Source organism: Amphiprion ocellaris, chromosome 8 (assembly GCF_022539595.1).
Source record: "Amphiprion ocellaris isolate individual 3 ecotype Okinawa chromosome 8, ASM2253959v1, whole genome shotgun sequence".
In the NCBI taxonomy this organism is placed as follows: Eukaryota; Metazoa; Chordata; class Actinopteri; family Pomacentridae; genus Amphiprion; species Amphiprion ocellaris.
In genome coordinates this window covers 26,146,729-26,170,305 of record NC_072773.1, presented here as the reverse complement: position 1 = coordinate 26,170,305, position 23,577 = coordinate 26,146,729, and the positions used below count along the sequence as shown (strand labels likewise).

General features: G+C 41.8%; 1 protein-coding gene across 15 annotated transcripts in view; it reads left to right on the top strand.

The window, feature by feature from the left end:
- The window catches only part of LOC111576822 (membrane-associated guanylate kinase, WW and PDZ domain-containing protein 1-like), a 101,483-nt gene that overhangs the window by 68,350 nt on the left and 9,556 nt on the right, over nt 1-23,577 (top strand). For 7 of the 15 annotated variants that reach the window (XM_023282738.3, XM_023282734.3, XM_023282740.3 and 4 more), the window contains 12 exons: nt 50-132; nt 708-746; nt 3,624-3,681; nt 3,908-4,020; nt 5,838-5,960; nt 7,001-7,186; nt 7,411-8,022; nt 14,996-15,030; nt 17,693-17,948; nt 20,159-20,250; nt 21,079-21,274; nt 21,391-21,693. In XM_023282738.3, coding sequence (XP_023138506.2) covers nt 50-132; nt 708-746; nt 3,624-3,681; nt 3,908-4,020; nt 5,838-5,960; nt 7,001-7,186; nt 7,411-8,022; nt 14,996-15,030; nt 17,693-17,948; nt 20,159-20,250; nt 21,079-21,274; nt 21,391-21,693 — 2,096 coding nt within the window. The remainder of the gene's footprint in view (nt 1-49; nt 133-707; nt 747-3,623; nt 3,682-3,907; nt 4,021-5,837; nt 5,961-7,000; nt 7,187-7,410; nt 8,023-14,995; nt 15,031-17,692; nt 17,949-20,158; nt 20,251-21,078; nt 21,275-21,390; nt 21,694-23,577) is intronic. The other 8 variants (XM_023282736.3, XM_023282741.3, XM_023282742.3 and 5 more) reach the window with 3 other exon arrangements.

Genomic DNA, 23,577 nt, shown 5'->3' with positions numbered 1-23,577 from the left:
TTGACAGCTTGTGCTGAATTACTCTGTTGTTTTGTTTGTTTCCTCTCAGCCACAACACAAAGACCACATCATGGCTGGATCCTCGGTGTAAAGACAAAACCTCCAGGCCTTTGGAAGAGTGTGATGATGATGGTAAGCCTCTATACAACATTTACACAATTAAACTGTATATTCACACTTGAGTGTAGTGGTTTCAGAACAGTTGGTGGTACTTGAAGCCTCAGACACAAGGCTCCTCTTGTGTGCTGAGTGATGCTTTTGTGAGTTTCTAGCTGTGCTTTTAGTCCTTTGAATTGGTTTTGATTACAAGATTTGTTAATTTTGTCCTACATTTGTCATGTTGTAAATGCTGTTGTAATTGAAATATGACATTTCACTACCAAATAAGGAACAAATGTTTGAGAAATTCCAAATGAAACTTTGTTTATTGTTCGTTCATAACACAAATTGCAAAATTGCACCATCCAGTGGTGAAACTGAAATTAGCACACTACAGTAGATTGCTCAGGTTGTTTTGAGATGTTGTGTCTCTATGATTATCAGTTTCTAAGGGCTTTCTGTTTCCCTATTTGCCTTTTTCTGGACTGTCACTTCACTCCTTATTTGCTCTTGATTCCTCCATCCCCACCCTGCTTCTTTCTCTGCTATCCATCTCTTTTCTACTCTTTATTTTATTTTCTTTGTTTCATTCTGCTTTCTACTTGGAGAAGAAGGGATACATACGGAGGACCTGGAGACGGATCTAGGTAAGGTTTTTCAATTTTGCATTCAAAACTATGGCTTTGCATATGTTGTCACAGTTTTAAGCAACCCGTTCTTTAATTTTCCTCCTAAATGGAATTTAAGAGATGATCAGTAGGAAATCCAAGCTACTGATTTCTTGAGTTTTTGACCATTTGGACGTTATGATATTTGTATTTAGTCCTCTACCGGTCTATGCTCTGCAGGGTGATGTGATCGATGCTTTAGTTACCTGCAGAAAACAGTGGCAAATATCGACAGCTGGGGGCGGTAATGTCCTGTATAAGCAATGTGACTGGAGAAGAATTAATAAAGGTTTCATTAAACCACAAAAGTCATCAGGAGGTTCATTGTGTTTGCTAAGACCATACAACAGAGCTTCCACGTCTTTCCTTAGAGAACAAGAACCTTTTAAGCAACTCAGTTCCCCCACCTGGTTCTTCGAAAGTCAGAGTTTAATTTCTGTTTTAGATGTTTCAGGATTTTTAACTTTCCCAACAACAAATGTCCAGGAATGCCAAGGGTTGCTCCAGCATTTGATTTTCATATCAAGACCAAAGCCTCAGGAAGGTTAGGCTAATTAGTCCGCTGGTGTATCAAACATTCAGCATGTCTGTGAAGATTCTCAGTCATCCAGGTTATGGTAGTCGTAGGAACTTCAGTACAGGTTGTTGAAGACAAACCTTCAACAGTTTCAAATTCCTTCTTACCGCTGCCCTCTGCAATAATGGACAATAAAACCCAGTTCCTGGACTTTCTCGTTAAGTTAATCGTTCATAAAATTTATTCATACTGTTTCTACGACTGTGTTTGCAGTTGAGAGTTTTAAAAATGCTTGATGTGTAACAATGTCATAGAAGATACTTGCACACTTAGTCATCATCAGCGACGTCTAACGCTGCACGTTTTACCCTGAACCTTCCTTTGTTAGGTTGAAAAACACTGAATAGTCCAAAGGCGTAATAGATTGGTCTGGGTAAAAAAAAAACAAAAAAAAAAAAAAAACTTGTTTTTGATTGTTCTATTACATTTTGCTTGTGGTTCATTAAATGTCTCCCACTAGACTTTCATGTTGTAATGAAATTAATCTGCAGCATTAATCTGAAATATACTGTATGCAGTATAGCCAGATGTAGTTGATCACAGTAATTTAATTTGAGTTTCATGTAGTAAAAATACACTCAAGAGTTGTTGGTGAATGCATAAGAACACATTTAGAACATGTTATGCTAAGGTTTTGCTGCAGATACAGGTTCTTAGATGTCCTTAGAGTACTTTATAGTTTGGCAACTTGCTCAGCTGCTGGTTCACGTCCCATTTGCAAGATACACAAACAATTCCTTTATGGAATGAGAGTAAGTCTCAAACCCGACCTCAAGTGTCTGGTTGTAAGCCTTAATAACTGCTGGCTGCTCACATGCAGACAGTCTGCGATTATTGATTTTGAAATCCAGTCTCTTTTAAAAGTGTTTACTGGACTTGGGAGAAGCCCACAGGAACTGAAGAAGGTAATGCCTTTGTCTGAAATCAAATACAGTGAGAAGGGGAACTGAGATACCAGCATCTTAATGGGAATGTATCTGTGTATTAATATTCGTCATCTGTCAGCCTGTGCACATGGAGCGCAGTTTGTGTAGAATTTGTATTGATACTAATCAATGCCAAAAGAATTAAAGTAAGTCGAAAAATACAGTTGTTAACTCTTCAGTTTTACAAATGATCAGACCACAGTTGTGTGCTTGATCTTCATTCCTCTTCTTTAAAGTTCTGTAATAGCTTTTGTTTTTACAGTTTTTACAGTTACATTTGGTCACAATGATTTCAATAGAAGTGGTTATAGGCAGTTGTTGGGGTCATTGCACAACAAAACATAATCATATTACACATTACTAGTTAAAATAAAAACTATGCATTGCTTTCCTTATTTACCCCCTGCAGAAATTAATTGACTACACATTATTTTTGCATTGAGCCACAACAGTGCCGGAGGTGCATTGTCATGTAATTGGCAGTTAACAATATAACGTTAAACCTTAAATGTCCCCACGTTAGCTCAAATCCTCGTTTTGATCAGGACACAAAATCTCTCTTGTATGCTCTTTGATGAAGTTTTACAAAAGTTGGCAAAAGCCAGGCCAAAGAGAACTTCACAGAAAAAGGTTATGACAAGAAAAGGGTTCATTTGCAGGTCCAAGAGAATTAAAGTGGTGCTAGCATCAGGCTGTAACTGTTTAGTAACTGTAATTGCATTACTGAATTTAGGAACAGTAATGCATTAAAGTATTCATTACAGACAAATGCATTTACTACAGTAACCTGTTACCCTTAGTTCATGTTGTAGGCAGCAGTGGAGTGATCCTGGTTTAGATTTTTCGTGCGGATTGTTGCAGTAATGTATAAAATATGCCTGACTGACACAGCTCGACGTCTCTGTATATGAAAGAGACATTTTAGGCTCTAAACTTTATGCTTCTATTAAATTAATAAAACATGCATTCTGAAGGAAATATTTGACAGTTTTCAATTCTTGGCACACAGATAATACCAGCGTTATGATAGAAAACAAATGGTTTCATTTCAAGTAAAATGAAAGCAGTGATAAATTATCCTATTGCGCAGTTGTAAAAAGGCGATTTAATACCTTTTGGCAATGTAATTGGCATTTATAGGAAAATCCAAAAGGGCAACAAAAGTTAAAATTGCTGCTATAAATACAGACCATGCTGTAGACAGTGTTGCTTGTAACTGTGGAGGAAAACAGTAAAAATAAGGGAAGTAATGACTATGTTAAGCCAACCATTCTACTTCACTTAGCTCCACTAATGCCCGAGGTGAAAGTGTTGTTATTTGATGTTTAATGCTGTGCCCCTTCTGGATTTCAGAGCTGCCTCCAGGATGGGAGAGAATAGATGACCCGGTGTATGGGGTGTACTATGTAGAGTAAGTTAATCGCTTTATTGTCACATCACAACGAAAAACGGTTTCTTCACATTAAAGAGCCTCTTACAAATCTTTCCTCTGCTTTCAGTGAATCTGAGGCTGAACTTTCACACTGATAAGAGAACGTTTGATAAACTTTAATAAGTTACAAGTGTCATTTCTTCTTTTTCTAATCAATCTTTACCCTTACTATCTTCTCTTCGCTCCCTGTGACTGTCTGTCTCAGTCATATAAACAGAAAGACTCAATATGAGAACCCAGTGGTGGAGGCGCGGCGTCGAAAAATCCTGGAGCAGCAACAACAGCCGCAGCCTCCAGAAGGTGAGCGGTATATTCGAGGTTCGTTTCCTGCCCTGGCACGGCACCATTTCTTTCTTTCTTCATGTCTGTCAGTGTCGTGTCCTTCTAGTTCGTTCAGTGCTTTCCAGGGTTTTGGCCAGACTGCTTTGCTCTCTGCTCTGACTTGACTTCAGCTACTGTGTCCAGACATAACGAAAAAAGATACTTTTACACAGTGAAAGTAAATTTTGATTCTGATACGGAGGTTTCAAAATAGAGCTGGCCCAAGCCCTGGTGTCGTCTTTGGTGTTTAGGTTTTAAGTTATGTGATTTATAATCATAAATGCTGTATACCATTCTGTATTTGGTCATTTAATTTGCATTACCATGAAAAGACGAGAAACAGATTTTTACTTGAGCCCTAAAGTTTTCGTATTGTGAGGTGAGAGAGGGAGGGAGGGGAGCCATAGATAATGAGTGAGGTGAAAGGGATAGATGTTCCAAAAGCAACATGAAATATAATTATTGATTTCTCCCACTTATTAGTACATCAAAGCATTGGAACTGCTGAGTGCAACAAATTGGGTAAAACATTCACTAGCTATTCCTTTAACTCAATTTAATATGAACAGACAGACATGATGCTCGTATTTTTAAAATGCGGCAACTTACACTTTTAAATTATGTTGTCATATACATTAGTGTGTCATTAAATTCAACGAAATCCAATTAAAAGATTTGGTTAATGCTCTGAGCCACTGGAAAAGCGTCGCAGACAGCGTGACAGGAGCTGAAAATATTGTTGAATGTTTTAAATGTGGAAAAAAACTCAAAACCCATCTATTGGGTCCTATTTTATTCTTCAATAAAAGATGTTTATGTTACGAACATTTTACAGTTTTACTACAATCAATTTATTTTGGGTATGTTTTGTAATTTCATTTGCTATTTTTAGTGATTGTATTAATCTACCCTGACAGTTTCTGAACCTTCTTTTGTTATTGAGAACACTGAAAAGCAAACAGGGCAACAATCTGAATTGTTAACATATTATGTTTCAATCAATGACTTGTAAACTTTATGCTGGCTTTGATTTGTTGGAAACGTGCCATATGATTAATTTGTTCTATTGTTTGGTTGATAAAAGAGAGAAACTTCTTTTATTTCCAGAATGTTACAGAGTACAATCACATTTTTAAGCCGGCTTCAGTACCACAGTAATTTAGGAATAGGTGTATGTTAATCTATTACAGCACATTGCAAAGAGAAACGGTTAATAACTAATCCACCCTTCTTTGTCGGTGCCAATTTGACCAAATGTAGACAAACACAGGCTACAAGACTGAGAGTCAAGTTGCAGCCAACGGCTCATTCACTGACTGCAACACAAGTTCCACTTTACATATCCAAAAGCCCACACAATATGACAACTGTGCCTCCAAAATTTGCTCGATTCGAGTCCAAGAATAACAGGTGTGACAACATCAATTAATATGAATATTTTGCATTTTTTTTCCCACAGTTCTATCACTCAGCCTGTCTAATTAAAATTATTGGTTCTTACATTCCTGAAACGACTTTAAATTAAACTAAATTTTTTTGCCACATTATAATTGCTGACTTTAGATAAAGGTTTTACTAAACAACATTAAGAAAAGTAGCACATGCAGAACAAATAACCCCAGTAGAAGCTGATAAATGTAGAACTGACATCAGTCGAAGTGCAAAAACAACTATGTCTAGTATTTGCTTAAAGCTCTGTGTTTGTACGTATGTTGCTGTTCAGTGTTTATATGTGTGCATGTGTGCGGCATGTAAATACATCTTTGTGTGGAGTGTGTGTGGATTAACGAAGGGGATGGTTGTTGCCTGTACAGAGTGGATAGAGGAGCACTCCTCAGCTGCAGCTCCACTGGCAAACTATGCTCCAAACCACCTGGAGACCTACAGGGACCCTCAAGTCCCACCAACTCTACCTCCCGGCCCTGCAGGAGTCAAACGTAAATCTTTATGCTCATAGTCTTTGTGTATATTTCATTGTTACAACTTGATTTTTTCCCCGTTGTGTGTTCTTGACAGGGGCCCAAACCAAAACAGGAAAATAACAGAAGCAACTTCAATGTCATGCTGACAGTTTTTTTTTTTTTTATCTGTGTTGTGGAGGAAAACGTTTCCGTACAGTTTATTGACGTAACATTTGAATAGGACACCAGTGATTTTCGAAATTATTTTTCGTAACAAATGAAAAGCAACGGCATGCAGAGCAAATATTGCTAGACATATCTGACTGTCTGAAGCCCTATTCACCCAGATCTAGCATTACCTCGGGACCTCGTGCAATTTACAAATTATGAGATTTTGCTCCTCTGATGGATTTAAGCTTGATCTTCCTGTGAATAGGTCTCCGTGCAGTGTAGTGACGTGAACCTCCTGAATTGGCACCCAAAATGCAATCCAAGCTTTCATCTATTGTTACTGGTACAGCTTCCATAATTCTTGAGCAGCAAAGGCAGAAGAAAGGTGCGGAGAGAACAAAAAACCCTTGTTAAAAAAAAAAAAAAAAAAAAAAAAAAAAAACACACACACACCAAAGCACAGAGATGCTGATTCACACAGGACTAATATCATCACAGGATCTCTGTGTTTGGCAAAATATGATAATTTGGAGCAAAATTTTCCCCTTACAAATTACAGATGTGGTAGATTTACAGGGGATTTGCAATTATTACAAATTACTAGGGTCCCCAGGTAAGCTTAATCCTCTGTAAATAGGCCTGAAGCTGTCCATGTATCAGCAAAACAACAATCTATCAACTCTTTCATTTAATGCCACAGCAGATCTTAATGATGCTGAGACCATTAGAAGAATCAGCTGTTATTAAGTCCCAGCCTTGCTCTCTCTGTCAACTCACAAGAATGCTGCAGTCCTATCTGAGAGACAAAATTAGCATTGTGCTTCACCAGAAATGATTCAAATGTGTCGTAGGTAAAATATGTAGATGAATGCAAAGATCAGAGTTGTTTCATTGGTACTCTGCAGGGGGGAAGCCTTTCTTCACAAGAAACCCAGCAGAGCTGAAAGGAACCTTCATCAACACAAAGCTGAAGAAAAGTCGTCGTGGCTTCGGTTTCACTGTGGTTGGAGGTGACGAGCCTGATGAATTCCTGCAGATCAAAAGTCTGGTGCTGGATGGACCTGCAGCTGTGGATGGCAAGATGGAGACAGGTGCAGTACACCGCCACCATCCACAGGGGGCACTGTTCTCTTTCAACAACACACCCTGATCTTCTTTCAGTGCAGATATTCCTTTTCTCTAAGATTTCACCATCACACAACAGTGACGCATCTCAGACATATCAGACTATATAACATGAATTTGACCTGATAGGTTGTTTTTAAGTGCGTAAATGACAGATGTAACTAACAGTGTGATTTTCCCTTTTTTGCAGGGGATGTGATAGTCAGTGTGAATGACACCATTGTGCTGGGATACACCCACGCTCAGGTGGTGAAGATCTTCCAATCCATCCCCATCGGCTCCATGGTGGACCTGGCCTTATGCCGTGGCTACCCACTGCCCTTTGACCCCGACGACCCCAATACCAGCCTGGTGACCTCAGTGGCGATCTTGGACAAGGAGCCCATCATCGTCAACGGACAAGAGACGTTTGACTCACCTTCCAACCAGGCCGGACCTATTAACGGCATGCGTGAGCCTCGGCCGCACAGCCCCTCAGCTGAGGTAGCATCCAATGGCTCACACGGGTACTCCAGCGATGTGGTCACCCTGGCCTCATCCATTGCCACCCAGCCCGAGCTGATAACCATCCATATGGAGAAAGGTGACAAAGGTTTCGGCTTCACCATTGCTGACAGCCTGACAGGAGGAGGGCAGAGGGTCAAGCAGATAGTGGACTATCCTCGGTGCCGTGGCCTAAAAGAGGGGGACATTCTGATGGAGGTCAACAAGAGGAACGTCCAAAATATGAGTCACAACCAGGTGGTGGACCTGCTGAGCAAATGTCCCAGAGGCAGCGAGGTCACGATGCTGGTGCAAAGAGGTATGTATTACATTTGATGTCAGATATTTTTCTGCAGGGGTGGATAAATGGCTGCCGAAACTGAAGTTTTGACATGAAAGGCTGAGAGATCAAATGCACAAAAGAATGCACGGTTGTCTGTTCAGCAGACAACAGCTTGACGAGTTGGCACGGAAAAAAAGTGACATAATGAAAACGCAGGAGAGGAAAGTGAGAGAGAGAGTGGGTGGTAGGTTGAAACTGCTCGGACTGGATGGGATGACATGAGGAGAGGTAAAGAGACGATGGGATGAGTTAGAATGGCAGTGGATGAGCAGATGAATGTGGGAAGGAGTGGGAGGATGAATGAGGGGTGAAGAGAGAAGGAACACATTAGGTCAAGGGCTTGTATATCAGAGACATTGTCAGTCTTTATGTTTACTATGTTGCCTATATAATACGATGAGCACTGTGCAGAGCGGGACTGTTTATTGTCTCTTGTATATTGTCCAAATTACAATATCTAGAATGAATAAGTGAGTAGGTTGTATGGCCTGTGTTCATGGATTGAATGATTTTGGGTAAAATACTTTATATTATGAGTTATTTTTACTTTTGCTAATGTAGTTTCACATTATTTAAGTGGGGTTTTTTTTAGCAGCGGATGCTACTTTAGTTCATTTCTCTGCCTGCTCACTCCCACTCATGTTCCTACATACCACTCTTTTGGCCTGAAATGACCCAGAGATGAGTAATTTTCCCATTGAAATGTCAAAAAACAAATTGTATGCCAGGGTGTAAAGTATCCATGCAGACACCGAATGACATTCGAAGTCCCCCATTTGTGTCCAGTCCTTATTGTTGTTAAATTGTCATTCGTGTTAGCTGACCCAGATCTGTATTAGTGGCAGATTGAGATATGCACCCACATCAATTATGTCCTCTAATGAGCTGACCTTGTGCACTGCTGCTGGAATAGCGCTGCTGTATTGTGTTAAATGTCAGCATCATTATGGGCCCGTGTGTGTGAAGGAGAATAATATGGATGCAAGGCAGGATTCCTGCTAGCGGAGCAAAGAGGCAGAGGTACAAAGAGAGGGACTAAAGGAGAGGGGAAGAGGTAAGGAGGCTGCAGGCAGTCAGTGGGGCAGGTAGGGTAACTGACAGCAGTGTAGATCTCCTCTATTTGCTATGACACCAGCCTGTCTGTCTTACTGTAGGTTCAGGTGAGTGAGCAGGTGAGAAACTACACCCACAGCCGGAGGGCAGTGGTATTTAGATGAAATAAGCTGCTGTCTCTATGGTTTGCAGGGCTGAGCATTGCTTTCAGTTTGAATAGTGAAATTCAAAGAAAATGATTTTATGCCATATTTTACTCTTAGAAGTATAAATATAAGTAGAAATGTTGTGCTGTTGTCCTGCACAACATTTTAAGAGGCCAGATGTCGTCTACAGGAAATAATGAACAGCAGTTAAAGAATCTTGCTAATAAGAAAAATAACAACAAAACAACCAGTTTTAAGTGATAGTTGACACAAAATATTGAGAGCCTCGAACCAAAACAATGGTCCGTGAGACATGTTCACAAGAACTGATTTGGAGCTTTGGAGATTGTAGAAAAATTCAGACAGTGTTGAAAGTTTACTACCAACTTCTCCTAAATTCTCACACCTATGTACCAAAAAAATCTCATGTAAATGATGCAAAATAGGCTGACAGATGCAACATTATGAAACTGAGCATAAGGCATATTTAATCACACAATCTAAGATGCCCCAAAGTGATATTGTGCAGTCTGACATAGATTGCAGCCAAGATTTTATTAGACCTGTACCCTACATGTTCTGAAATGCAGTAAACTGTATAGTGCAAAGACACCTCTAGTTGCTCAACAGAAAATTTAATTTGCTGTCATTTGTCAGGCAAAAATGTCAAAAAGTCACTAGTTTAATTTTCCCAAATTGAGGATTTGTCTTCTCATCCTTCTTCTAAATGGAATATCTTTAGGCTTTTGACTGGTGGGCGGACAAAGCAATTTAATAATGCCACCCTGTGCTCTGGAAAATAACATGTGATACCAGTTTCAATATTTTATTGACTGCTTTTATCAATGAATCTAAAATATGCACGACAGATTAATTAGTTACAACAATAACCATTAGTTGCAGTTGTACTCGATAATAATGGCTCTTGGGGCTGAGATTTGTGTGCGTTTTTTTGTCGGAGAATGATGCCGTGACCTTTCAAGTGATTGCTAGCAGCTAGCGCATAATTGTTCACAAACAACAGTTACGGGAGCTAAAAAGAGCGAGATAAGAGGAAAGTAGAGGATGAGAAATAGGAGAGCCGGGGATCATGTCTCGAGAAAGTGGAGGTGGAGGATTAGAAGGAAGAGAGTGTGAGATTTGCTGAGCAGCACTGGAAGTTCAGCAAGAGGAGCGTATATGAGGGGATTGGTTTTAGAGATGTACAGGCGGAGGAGAGGAGGAGGAACAAGGTGGACTTCAGTTAGAGGAGAAGAAGAAGCCTTAATCTGTTCATCTGTGACTCATCAATCTGCACTGTCTGACTCAGTCAGTTTTTTGAGAGAGAGCGCAAAGCACAAGGTCAGAACATCACACAACAATTTTTCACCGGGATTTGTTTTCTCTCAAACAACACTGCTATTTTATTTTTACTGCTGCAACTCTTATATTCCAGTTTTGAGTATCCTTTTTTTCACAGAAGTTTTATTTATGCAAAATATTTTGTGATAAAATATTATTCATAAAGCATGACAAAATGTAAGAAAAACAAAACAAAACTGAACATAACATTGTTTAGGTGATTTTTCTAAGATTCCGATTGAGTCGTCTGCGTTATCAGATGTGCACAACAAAGTGAGAAAAACATCTTTTGTAAAACTACACCAGTTTATCGTTATCTCTCTGAAGCAGCATCACTCTGAACTGGAGAGTGTCAGGGTTCTTTTGCTGGTGGCTAATCTCAGTTAGATACGCGGTGAGCTCAGGAACTTCACAAATAAAAACATTCCTATGTGTTTTGTCACTAAGCGTTTGCGGTAGTTTTGTTGTACGGCTTGTAGTGCATTCTGCATTACATTCCTGCAGTGAGAAAATAGTGCGTCTGAAATGAACAGCAGAGGCACATTTTGATTTTTAGATTTGTGGTTACTGAACATGCAGAGAAAAGGAGAAATTCAACATGTGGCCAATGGAAATAGAAAAAGGGTAGAACAGGTTGTTTTAGTAATGAAGGAAGTACTGTGTAGTTACAGTTACTAAAAGAAAAAAAACGCTGTTTGTCTTCAAACCAGATGGGAAATAACGTGTTTTTGTTTTTTTTTTATCATTTATACCTGTCAAGATCAAATACCTCTGCAGAAACGTCTGAACCCTCATCTGACAAATTGTGAAGTGAACCAAAATGTTTAAAGCAAGTATGATGTGCAGCGATGTGTTTATCATTTAGCAATATTGCTTGTGTTAAAAATACCTGCTTAAAATACCTGTTATTACTTTAAGGTTTCGTCTTGGAAATGTTATTTTCCAATAAAATTTTCAAGATAACATCTGGTGCTCTCACCCACAGGATCCTCCCCTGTAAAGGAGGCCAGGCCAGCTATGATTCCTTCATCTTGTCTTCCCATCGTTGTTGCCATGACAATCGTGCACAGTGCTCTTGTCCCCTGAGAGACAGAGAGAATGAAGAGAGAAAATGAAAAGACAGAAAGAAGGGAAATAAAATATAGAGGAAATGAGTAGAGGAATGAAATACGATGATAACAGATGCAGAAGAGGAGGGAGACAATATAATTTAGAGTAGATGAAGAGAGAGGACCATCGGATAATGGGACAATCTCATAAGTAGAGCAAGGACAAATGTTTACAGGTTTGGTGCTACAAAAGAGAGCATTACTCATGTTGTGCAGCCTCTAACAGTGTATATAGAAAACGTGGAGGAAGGGCCATTTGTTCACTCTGTGTGGGCTTTGCTTAGACCCACCAAGGCCACAGCTTCAGCAGCGTATTGAAATAGCCGTCCATTCACTGTGCTGCAGATTCAGTTTAAAAAGCTGGAGCTTTTTCCGCTGCTGTTACTCTGGGATGAAAGAATGATCCCCCCCCCCCACATACATACTTTGTACCCACACAACAATGCTAAGGCGCATGTTTACCTGAAAATTTTTGAACTTCAGCTCCGTTGTTGCTTTTCACTGGTGAAAACTGTTGTTTGCATGTGTGATTTCTCACTTTTGGATGGCACTGAAAAATGTGACAGATGGCAAGAACGTTCATTTCAAGGCAAACCGAGATATAAGTAGACCTGAACCACTCCTTCATCACCAGCACTTGTTTGTGCATGCAAATTATCCAAGCTATTGAGCAGACATGCTAATTGCTGTTATTATATTGCTTATATTGGTGATTTACACTGTGAACATGTTCTCATAGGGCCTCCACATGTGTATCTTTAGAGCCTTTAGTGTTGTTCAGTAATTACCACATTGCCATCTTTATTTGTGATTCTGCAAGCTATACATACTCCACTGTCTACTGTAAAAGATGGAGAGGAAGCAGCCTTCTCCACACAGATACATAGAGCCAGTTCAGGTCACCAAACAATTGACAAGCTCACTTTTACTCCCAGTTTGTTTACTTCCACTCTCATTTGAATAATAAAGTACACTGTCTTAGTCATGCTGGGTTGCCTCAGTAATAATACAATCAGACCTTTGAAGTCTTAAGGAAATGAAGCCACATTTATATGTGGGGTATTGAGCAGAGCTGAACTGTCATTCAGCAGCTTCAGCAGAGTAAAAAAATATTATTATGGAACTGATGCACATTGTTACAACTGTGCCTCTTTGCATTGGTGTGCGCTTCTGCATACTAGCCAGTATTTGTGCTCTGTGCATAAGTAAAAGTCCACCTTCTTGCATACCTGCCATGCTGATGTTACATATGTATGGCATGCATGCATTTATGGATGCTTCTCCGGAGCTGCGTGTGTGCAGAAACATGCAATTCCCATATTTCTTTCACTGAGCTTTAGCGCCTCATAAATGTTACATTGAGGCAGATTCAATCAGCTCTGAATTACATGTATACATCAGCATCACAATGCCAGAGTGAAGTTAAGTAGATTTAAAGACTGCATCGCCGCATGAAGATGCATTCACACCGTGCAGCATGTAAATCGACTGTTCCAGCTGACACAAGCTGCAGTAGATGAATTTAGAATTGGGGTTCCTCAAATCTTTATTCCCCTTGAGTTCCATGCTCAAATTTTCTAACCGTATGGCCACAGTTAAATCCCATTTTTATACGCGTAATGCTAATTATGTTGACCTTGTTGCCAATTTGCAGATTTTCAGAGGATTTTTTCAAAGTTAAGGGGTTTCTGTTGACCTTCCATAACCTGCTGTTGAAACAGAAAGCAATCACTGACAGCTGACCTTGTGATTCAAGTCCCCCCTCTGTCAGACACACCCACAAATACATGCACAATCCCTTAGAGCCACACACACACACACAAAAAACATTCTTCAGCACGTCAGCAGCTGAGATGTTCTGCTTGCTCCAGTAACTGGCACCCCATAATCTGAGCGAGAGAGAGAGAGAGAAAATAGGGATAAATTATGAATCGTGTAGAGAGAGGGGCTTTGCAGCAACAGAGAGTTTTAACATTTAATGACTTTTTTGCCAATGCAGCAGAAAGAGCCTAAGATGGATGCTTGCATGTTGTTGCATGCTGTTGTGTCACTGGAGCCTTCCATTAATACTCACAGTACATGGATCATCATGGATGCATCAGATGTATCAGGAGACAGCACATTTTTTACTGGCTTCGAAAGCAGAAATGAAGGAGAAGGAAGTTGTGCTGGGTCAAAGGTGTACAATTTATATAAATGTGATGTGCTGCTGCTATTGTATACAGAACTATTGCCTTGGCAACAGCATTTCCTTGTCCCAATCCTGCTTCACACCGTTCATGCATTCATTTGTCTATTTTCGTCTCAACATATTGTGCTATAATGAGTGTCAGGGAAAAGGAGCTCCGGGAAGGCAAATGAGTTTTCTTGGAAAACCGTGCATGAAGCTGTGTTTGGGTTAAATAATCGGGTGAATAGGTCGAGATTAATATGTTTGAGGTAAAAGAACCTACACAGGGAATGACGGTTGGAATGTGATGTGAAAAAGTGTGGATGCACGTTATTCCCTACACTGATATTCTGTGAAACATCTCCCCTGACAAGTGGCTCCAAGTATTAATATTTCATTAGCACAAATGAGATTGATCTTCTTGGTGACTCTCTACACTAAGTTAACTGGTACATAAGAGAGAGAGAGAGAGAGAGAGAGCGAGGCACAGTAAGTCATGATGCACGCAGGAAGGGGGAGGGAACGAGAGAAAAAAAAGGGCAGCGAGAGAAGATGAGCTTCGCAATGTAAGCCTTGAGCAAAGCAGTGGAGTTGAGAGGAGAGGAAACAGCTCTGTAGCTACTCATAAGATGTGCATAGTAAGGCAGCAGCTCAGGCTCTACTTTAATATGATGCTCAAACTGCTGAGCTCCTTCAATGTGGGTAATAGCTGAGAATCTGCTTGTGCTGGAGACAGCTGGCGAGCAGACTTGGGGAGGGGATCTGTTTGTGGGGGACCTGTAGCTTGTACCGGCCGATGCTACAGCATCGGTCAGCCCGTCTGATGCAGATAGATCAGTAGCTCCTCATCTAATAGCACGGGTGAGAGCGCTGAGCGGAGCGGGATCCAAGCACAGGGGGAGGAGATCACTTAGATTAGCGGGCAGCCTAGCGCAGTGTGTTGCTCTGAAAGAGAAAGCAACAGAGAGGGGGAGGAAGAGGAGAAAGAGACCTGGGCAAGTTGCACTCTGCTCTGCAGCAGGAACCGGGGGTTCATCCGCTTGTCCTGGGGAGTTTTTGATCAGAGAGGACAAGGGAAGAGCACCGCAGGTCATTAATGCTCTCTCTGTCTCTCTGCCGATGTTTTGCAGGAGTGGTGCCAGCCAAGAGGAGTCCAAAGCTGGTGGTGAGTACTATGATCTTCAGCTCTTTTACATGTGTGTGTGCGCGTGTGTGTGTTTGTGTGTTTGTGTGTGTGCATTTCCTCGTACTTGCTCCTGACTGAAGGGAGTGCTATTTAAAGAACAAAAGAAACAGACACATATCTAACTCTTGCGCTACTGTTCTGCACCCAGAGCTTCAGAAATATTCTCTTTTTTATGCTGCCATCATTCCTCTTCACTTCTTCTTTCTCAGGCTGCCACTTGCTACATGCTGCTATCTGTCATAGTTTTTCTTTGCCTTTCTTGCCTCTGTGTTTCATATCCTCTCGCTGTCTCTCTTCATCCCTCTGCTCCTGCCATGCTGCCGTTCTGTGACTGATTAAGAATAGCCTAGGCAGAACAGTGTAACAGTGACCAGCTGTTGGGGAGGGCAGATAACTGAGGGAAGATGGGAGAAAGAGGCAGGAAGAAACGATAGAAAAAAAGGGATGGGCATGAGGGAGGTAGGGGGGAGGACCAGCGTTTGAAATGGTTGGACCCACAGCAGTGAATCACTATGATAGCCCACAGATACAGTGAGAACACTGAGGATAAGAGACAGGGAGAAGAGGGCAATAATGCCAGAGTGAGACGAGAGCAAAGAAGAGGGGAGTTTGGGGGAAGCTGGAGGAGAGATTGCAACAGATTACAATCTGACTCATAGATGTGATTGACAAGAATGTTGCAGAAAAGAGGGGAGAAAGACAAGTTCAGTGAGCAACGCGAGACTTTTTCAGGGGACAGTGCAGTTATTCAGGAGTTTAAAGAGCAAACGCCTCCTAATTTTTACGACTCATCTCAACCTGATAAAAAATCAATACAGGCACAGAGGAGATGCCGGTGTAGCTTTAAATTGCTGTCACCCTATTTCACCCCTGGAGAGCCACCGAGTTACAGCGGAGGGATGTTTCCTTCAGACAGGCTCATTCAAGGTCAGTGACAGGTTCAATTCCCACCACTTGAGTGGAAGAAAACCTCGCCTCGTGTCACTTAATCGACATTAAAAGCTCCCCTCAGCCGGCTGGACATTAGAATTAGGATTAGCGTGGGATGGTGTCCATCATAGCTGTAGGTGTTACCTAGTTAGGTCACATGGCGTGGTGGATAGAGGAGGGGTGGGCGCTGTAAGGGGGTCGAGCGGGACCAATAGTGGCCCTGCCTGACTGTCACTCTGGATTAGCTTTCCGCTGAGGGAAAAGCCAGTTTTCCCCCCTCTGTGTTATGTCAGTGAAATGTCACACTGCATGCGACTTTGTGTCAGCCCAGAACAACCATTTTGCCTCCAGTTCAGAGTCTAAATAGATGCTCACAGTAAACTCCCATATGCGAGAGAGACTGTGCTGTCTCAACTCATTAACTGAGTCTACAGTGATCAAATGATAAGTCAATTTTGCATAGCTGTTGTCCTCATTAGGAAGCATTACTAGAATTTGACCCATCATCTCGTACAGTGTGATGAGTGAGAGACATAGAGATGGTGCCACGACTTCTCTGCTATTTCATGCAATGGCTTATTATTCTTATCAGATAAAAATATCCAGTTGTTTCACTGTCAGTGATTGCATTTTCTCAGCACGGCAAATTTTTTATGAAGTTGTAAAGTATTTTTGCAATGTTTATCTTTAAATAATAACATAGTGATATAAACATTTTCTGGCAGCAGAAGGAGCACAGCAGCATCTTAGAAGGCCATAAAATATCATTGTACTCTATATATCTTCTCTGCAAACGTTCAGACCCAACACAGTTAAAATAATTCTAAGGACTTTGTAGATAAGGATGTGTTGCTTGAAGCACAAATGAGATGTGTCTCAGGAAGTCCAGTTTGAGTAACACATCGGTGGAATATGAAGCCTTATCAAATATCAAAACACTGCACATCGGTTCGTAGTACTGTAAAGTTATCATAGCAACAGTTAATCCATCCTATCATTACGATTGTGAGGTAAACAGATCGTAATGGGGTAATTTGTACCCCAATTACAAATTAATCTACCATCTAGAATGAGTTTTTTGCTTGATAAGAATTTCGGTGTGTTTTCTCTAAGCGGAGCTAAAGTTGCTCAATATACAACCAAATGTACAGTACAAGATTTACCCTCAACATTTTTGTTGTGAAAACATTTTCTAATTCACTCTTAAAACATTCGATTATTTTGAGCAATTTCAGTTTCTTTTCCACTTTTAGCACTTTACAGTTTGTTTTTACACATTTCTATTCCAATTGAGACCAACCTTGGTTTTGTTTCTGTGCACAAGACCTTCCGCAATAAACAAAGAATCATGGGATTCATAAAGTGCAATAACTTTGTTCATTAAAATTCCCTCATATTCAAACTGTCTTTGTCTTGCAACCATGGAAACCGAGTCATTTCTCCTCACACTCCAGCAGATGTGTTTAGCAAGAGATGTTCTACTGCAATGTCTAAAAAGAATGACCTTGGACACGTTTTTTTTTTGTCCTCCATCAACACTCTTCTCACTGATCTCTTTTGTCCTCTATCTCACTCATATCACTGACTGACTTATCCCTCTTGCATTTTTTCCCCTCCCTCTCTGCCCTCGATCTCTATCTTCTGTTTATGTGTTTATATCCACCCCCTTCCTTTAAACACATACACCTCTCTGTGTTTTCTGTCCACCCAGCACCAGTTAGAGAGAAAAGACAGCCAGAGCAGCTCTCAGCACAGTGTGTGCAGCCATCGCAGCACCCACACCGATTCTCCCAGCCACCCACCCTCTGCCATGCCCAGTGAGGCGGTGGCTCCAACTCCTGCTGCCCCCACCCAGCCTCTGCCAGGCCTGCCTCCTCAGGACCCCGCAGATGGCACCCTCACCCTCCAGAAGAAGCCAGACCCCTTTAAGATCTGGGCACAGTCCAGAAGCATGTACGAGAGTCGACGTGAGTAGAGTTTTTTTATGTCTAATTTTAGAAATTTGAAAGTTTTGTTGACTTTAGATTATAAACAGTTAGTAATGTTTGTATGGTGTGATTTTTGAGATTAGATGCAAAATTCAAGATGCAACGGATTTAAAAAAAGACAACTGCTAATTGAATCATCAAATCCGTTCGCTGACACCCTGCAAACATCTCTGATTCTTTTTCCTGGAGTGCACTAGTAAACACACTGCGTTTCATTTGTGAACTTAAACAGAGTTCATTGTGGTTAGCATCTCCATGTATGTGTAGTTTGCAAAACACTTCTGTGCTTCTTAAGTCACAGTGGATCCTGTGACAATAGGTGCCTCCAAGACAGACGCATCCTTGAAAACACACAAGTGTGAACTGATGAGTGTTGCCATGGTGCACATTGTTATTTTCATCCTCTCTTGCTCGAGAGACCAGCACATGTATGCGTATTTGTCTGCATGTCATCCAGGGGGAAGATAAAGCACCTTTTCTTGAAGTTTAAAACTCACCACATTTGTGTTATTATCAGCCAAACAGCTTGTGTCATGCTATGTTTAGTTGTTGGAAAACAGAGAAGCCAGAAGCCAAAATCCAAAATTGGAACACCAGAAAGTAGGCGAGTGTCTCTGTAAGACTCCTCCGTATCATTTGCAGTCATGGCCTGTTCTTGCATTCTTTATGGTGAAACACTGTGCAGCTGTCAAAGCACTTACCTTGTTCTAATAGAAGAGCCTGTGAGAACAAGAGAGCCTGTGAGATCGTCCAAAATAACAGGTCCGCTCGCCTGTTCTGGCTGAATTACATCTTTCACACCTCCTGTGCTTGTACCAGTGGTGATATTAAAGAGGCGTATGGGTGTGTGTATATGCTGTGAAATCCATGTGTGTTGCAAAAAGATTGCACAGTGATTGTAGAGCTGTGATGTCTACGGTGGGTCTGTTGTGTTCGCTTGTCACACATTTGTGACTGTTCCCAGACAGAGATGCGGGTCGCGTACATGCTGTGTATTGCAGTGTTGGTTAATAATCATGGCTGCCTGTGGAATCTAGGACTGCTGCTGATTAAATATTAACTGGGCCTGGAGAGGGCTGCTTTAAGCTGCAGCTGATTGGTATATCTGTTTGATAACCCCTGAAGGAGCTGCAGCCCCTTTTTGATTCAGCGGGGGAGGAAAGGAGACACAATGAAACAGGGAAGGAGACAAAGAATGACAACGAGGCCCAGATTCTCTGTCTGTAGTTTTCATATTCATGTGCATGCTTCCACATATGAGTCCACTCCACTTGAATTTGTGAGTAGGCGCATTCATGCATTCACTGAGTGCACTGGAAGATCACTGTTTCAGCGGCAGGACAGTGTGACGGAAAGGTGAGGATTCTGGAATTTTGTTCCATGTCACCTGTCGCTTGATGCGGCACACAACTCTTGCTGGTAGTTTACGTTGAGGTTTGATCACTATAAACACAAATCAGCGGAGGGTTAATTACAGGTCTCATAGTGGCAGTTAAATTCACACCAAGCAAGTTACTGGAGAGCTAAAGCTAATGGGTTCACTACTGGCCTTGCGTGGCAGCCGTGTGGACAGCAGGCGGTGCAGGAAGAAATGGCCTGTGCCTCCTGTGCGTACTGGCCCTGTGGGTTGAACAGACTGACACCAAATTGCCTGTGTCCTCCTCCACAGTCTGCTCCATCCATGGTGAGATGCTAATGTGTGGGGAGGTGTGTGTGTGCGTTTGATGGAAAGCGGAAGAGATGCAGTACATGGGAGGGAGATGCTGCAAATGAATGCATGCAAGAAAGGTTCGGTTGTAAATGAGGGCTAATAATAGGTATCTGCATTGAGTGCATTTTTAGATTTCGGGGCTCTGTGAGTTTGACGAGGTGATAGCGTGAGACTTTGCAGCCTAGTTTGTGGTCTGCTCGTGAGATCAAGGAGCCAACAAGGCAGAGATGAGGTGAGCGAAGGAGCAGCTGTTGCTCTCATTCTGACACTAATAGAACACCTTATTGATCGGCGTGTACACAACTGGATGCTGATTTGTGATCATTAGACAAAACAGGAGAGAGAACCTGTTGATCAGAGCAATAAACATTCAGTGATTAGCCTACATAGATCCTAATCACTGAGCGGAGCTAGCAGATCTGCGGTGGGTCTGGTGGTTGATTTCCATGGAGTTATCTCACTGTTTCTCTTTTTTCAGTGCCAGATTGCCAGGAGCAGGATATTTTCCTTTGGCGGAAGGATACAGGCTTTGGCTTTCGCATCTTGGGTGGAAATGAGCCTGGGGAGCCTGTAAGTACCCTTTCACCTTTGAATCTCATTGATAATTTATAGTAGCAGAATTAGAAGACTGAAGGGTACATGCATACTCACACACAGCAGCTCTACCATCTCTGGATGTTCTCTCCCACAAGAGGCTCTTTGCTTCGTTACATTCCTTCTGTTGCTGCCTTTAAACCGGAGCAGCAGAAAGTCCTAACACATCACTCTCTCTCACCCTCTCTCTCGCTCTCTAACTGGAACTGTTGCTCTCTGGAGGATCATATAGACAGCTTGTTAAAAGAAGCAAAGGCCTTATACACCAATCCTTCTAGTTGTGTGCCATATATTTGTCTTAAAGGAGGGAGTGAGAGAGACGAGAGGAAGGCAGCGATTGAGGAATAGAGGGAAATAAAATGGCAGCAGACTTCAGGTCTACTCCACATGATTTAGTACTTTTTGTTTATGCCAAAGATGCTGCATGGTATTTTGTGCGCTTGCTTCTGTCGGAACTGTGTGTACACTCCCACACAGCGCCTAAAGCACACAAGCTTCCCTTTGGCCCAAGTAGGCTGCATTGACCTTCTTGGTTTCTCCTATGTCAGCCACAGATATCTTTAAGTAACCCAGCAGTAGGCTCTGAAAGGCAGCTGAGATTGATTTATAACAGGGAGAAACTAAGTCACTGCACTCTCTCTTGTCTAATGGTTTCATTTACTACAGTGTATTTAGAATAGTTTCATTATTATGAATCTGATGCACTGATGCCGTTAAGTAGATAAATGCAATACAATGCTATAAATTGCAGCTTAATTCTACAAAAATATTACATAATCCTCTGTGTGTGGTTGCCTTTTCCAGATCTACATAGGACACATAGTGAAGTATGGTGCAGCAGATGAGGACGGACGCCTGCGGTCGGGCGATGAGCTCATCTGTGTGGACGGCACAGCAGTAGTGGGGAAGTCTCACCAGCTGGTGGTGCAGCTGATGCAGCAGGCAGCCAAACAGGGCCATGTCAACCTCACTGTGAGACGAAAGACCCCAGGATACGGAGGTGATGAGAGTTTTACATCAAATTACGTGTCACGCAATGTCACATGCATGTTATGTAAACATATCACATGCTGAAGATCGTCAGGCTCGTCTGATCATCATCCTCATTATCCGCAGTGTCGAAAGGAGAAGGTGACGTTCCTCCATCGCCAGCCTCCTCCCATCACAGCAGCACCCAGGCACCGAGTCTGACTGAGGGCAAGCGGACCCCCCAAGGGAGCCAGAACTCGCTCAACACCGTCAGCTCCGGCAGCGGATCGACCAGCGGTATAGGCAGTGGCGGCGGAGGTGGCAGTGGAAGTGCGGTGGTGCCCGCCTCCCTGCAGCCCTACGATGTGGAGATCCAGCGAGGAGAGAACGAGGGATTCGGCTTTGTCATCGTGTCGTCTGTTTCCAGGCCCGACGCCGGCACCACCTTTGGTAAGTGAGGCAGACTGTGCTGGAGCTAGTTGAGACTGACAGGAACGTCAGTTGAGTTTGACAGGAGAATTTGTTTTGTTTAGTATGGACTGACTCTGTTTGACTTCAAAAACATAGCATGGCTCAATTTAGACCTTCATCTGATTCAAAAGTTTGATTGTTTGGGAATTTGTGACTTGAATTGGTGCATGTTATGTGAAAAGAGTTTTTCTGAAGATCATTTTTGTCTTTCTCTGTGATTAATCTACTCAATGGCTGTGAGCAGCATGCACAAATAACTTCACAGATAACGTAACAGATCAGTATTTTGGTCTCAAAACAACATTCTTCAAAGGTCACCACATGGCAGTGACAACAATACTTCACACATTTGCATTACGCATTCATTTGGTAGACATCTGCAGGAAATATAAGATCTTTAAAATTTAGGAATTGAACACCTATTTCACGATGATACCATTATACCATACCTCAGCACAGTCACACTAGGATTCAGAAACACTGTGCCTGCCATTGCTACATATAAGGAAGATAACAGTTCATTTACAAACTATTAAACTAAATTCAGTGCTTTTTAAGCCTTTCAGGGCTTATATCCAGAACAGATTGTCTTATCTCCAAAACCTGAAAGTTGGTACATGAAACGGCTTTTGTCTCCAAAAGCAGACTTCCAGCAAAGAGCCGTGTCCAGGGAAAGTATGAAAGCACCACAGAGTTAAATGATTGATGTCGTCTCCTGGCAGAATTACCATATTTTAGCAGTTACTCCTTCGTGAGTTTTGTCTACTTGTGAATGGCAGGGGACTGGCGTTTGACAGGAGTGAGCTGAATGCCACAGACAGGTCATAGACCTGCTACCATGAGCTTGAGGATATTAAAACTGTACATATGCAGATCACATTCCCCCAGGATCAGACTGGCTGCAACTTTATCACAAACACCATCATCACAGATTCATGCCACACACCAATTCATTCAGCATGTAATTGGAGTACAGTCCACAGCTGTCTGTACCATTTATGTATCACAGCAAAGCAGCAGAATTGCAAGTATTAAAGTTGCTCAGGCATTGATGACGAATTTTGGATGTTGTCCTTGAACAAATTTGGTATTAACCTCTCTGAGTGATGAATTTCCAGCACGAATGTCATAGCAAGGTCCCTTGTGTACTTAGCCGTTATGATGATGTACTGTGGTGTGTCATAGGCGAAACACAAGAATGGATGATGTGTTAGCTATACTGTCTGCCCAGGGAAAATTTCATTGATCCCATGGGCTAATGGTGCTGCTCTGCAAAACGCAACACAAGAATTAATGTGTAATTTATAATGATGCCTATGACAGTCAACAACCTTGTCTAAACGTCTTCTAGCCTTCTGAGGTTCCTGTTTTTGCTGCTGCCTTGCTGTGCCCCCCTTCTCCCTGTTCCCCCCTTTGGAGGATAAGACGAATAGACTTGGGTTAGGATCATGCTTTAGCATCCTGCACTCACTCCTCATGGATTCTAACCATGTATAAGGACATAAGCTGAAATCTGACGGAGGAATGCGTAGGCCTATTACTAAAAAAAAATAAATAAATAACACATGGCGTGACCTTGCTCTGAGGTTTCTTCCACGAGCGCCGGGTGTTTTTTTCAGTCCTGGTAAAAAACAAAGCAGTTTCAGCTGATTCAATTCCCTACACATCAGGGATACATAAACCATTCTGTTCCCGTCCAGCAGGTCCCATCCCCCTCTCATTCCCTCCCACCATGACCTGGGGTTGGTGTTATGCTTAGCAGATTGGGCATTAAATCCTCGCCACATCCTGTAATGTTCCATATCTCATTATTTAGATAGAGTGACAGGATACAAGTGCATTTTTCAATCAAGACAGAGGAAG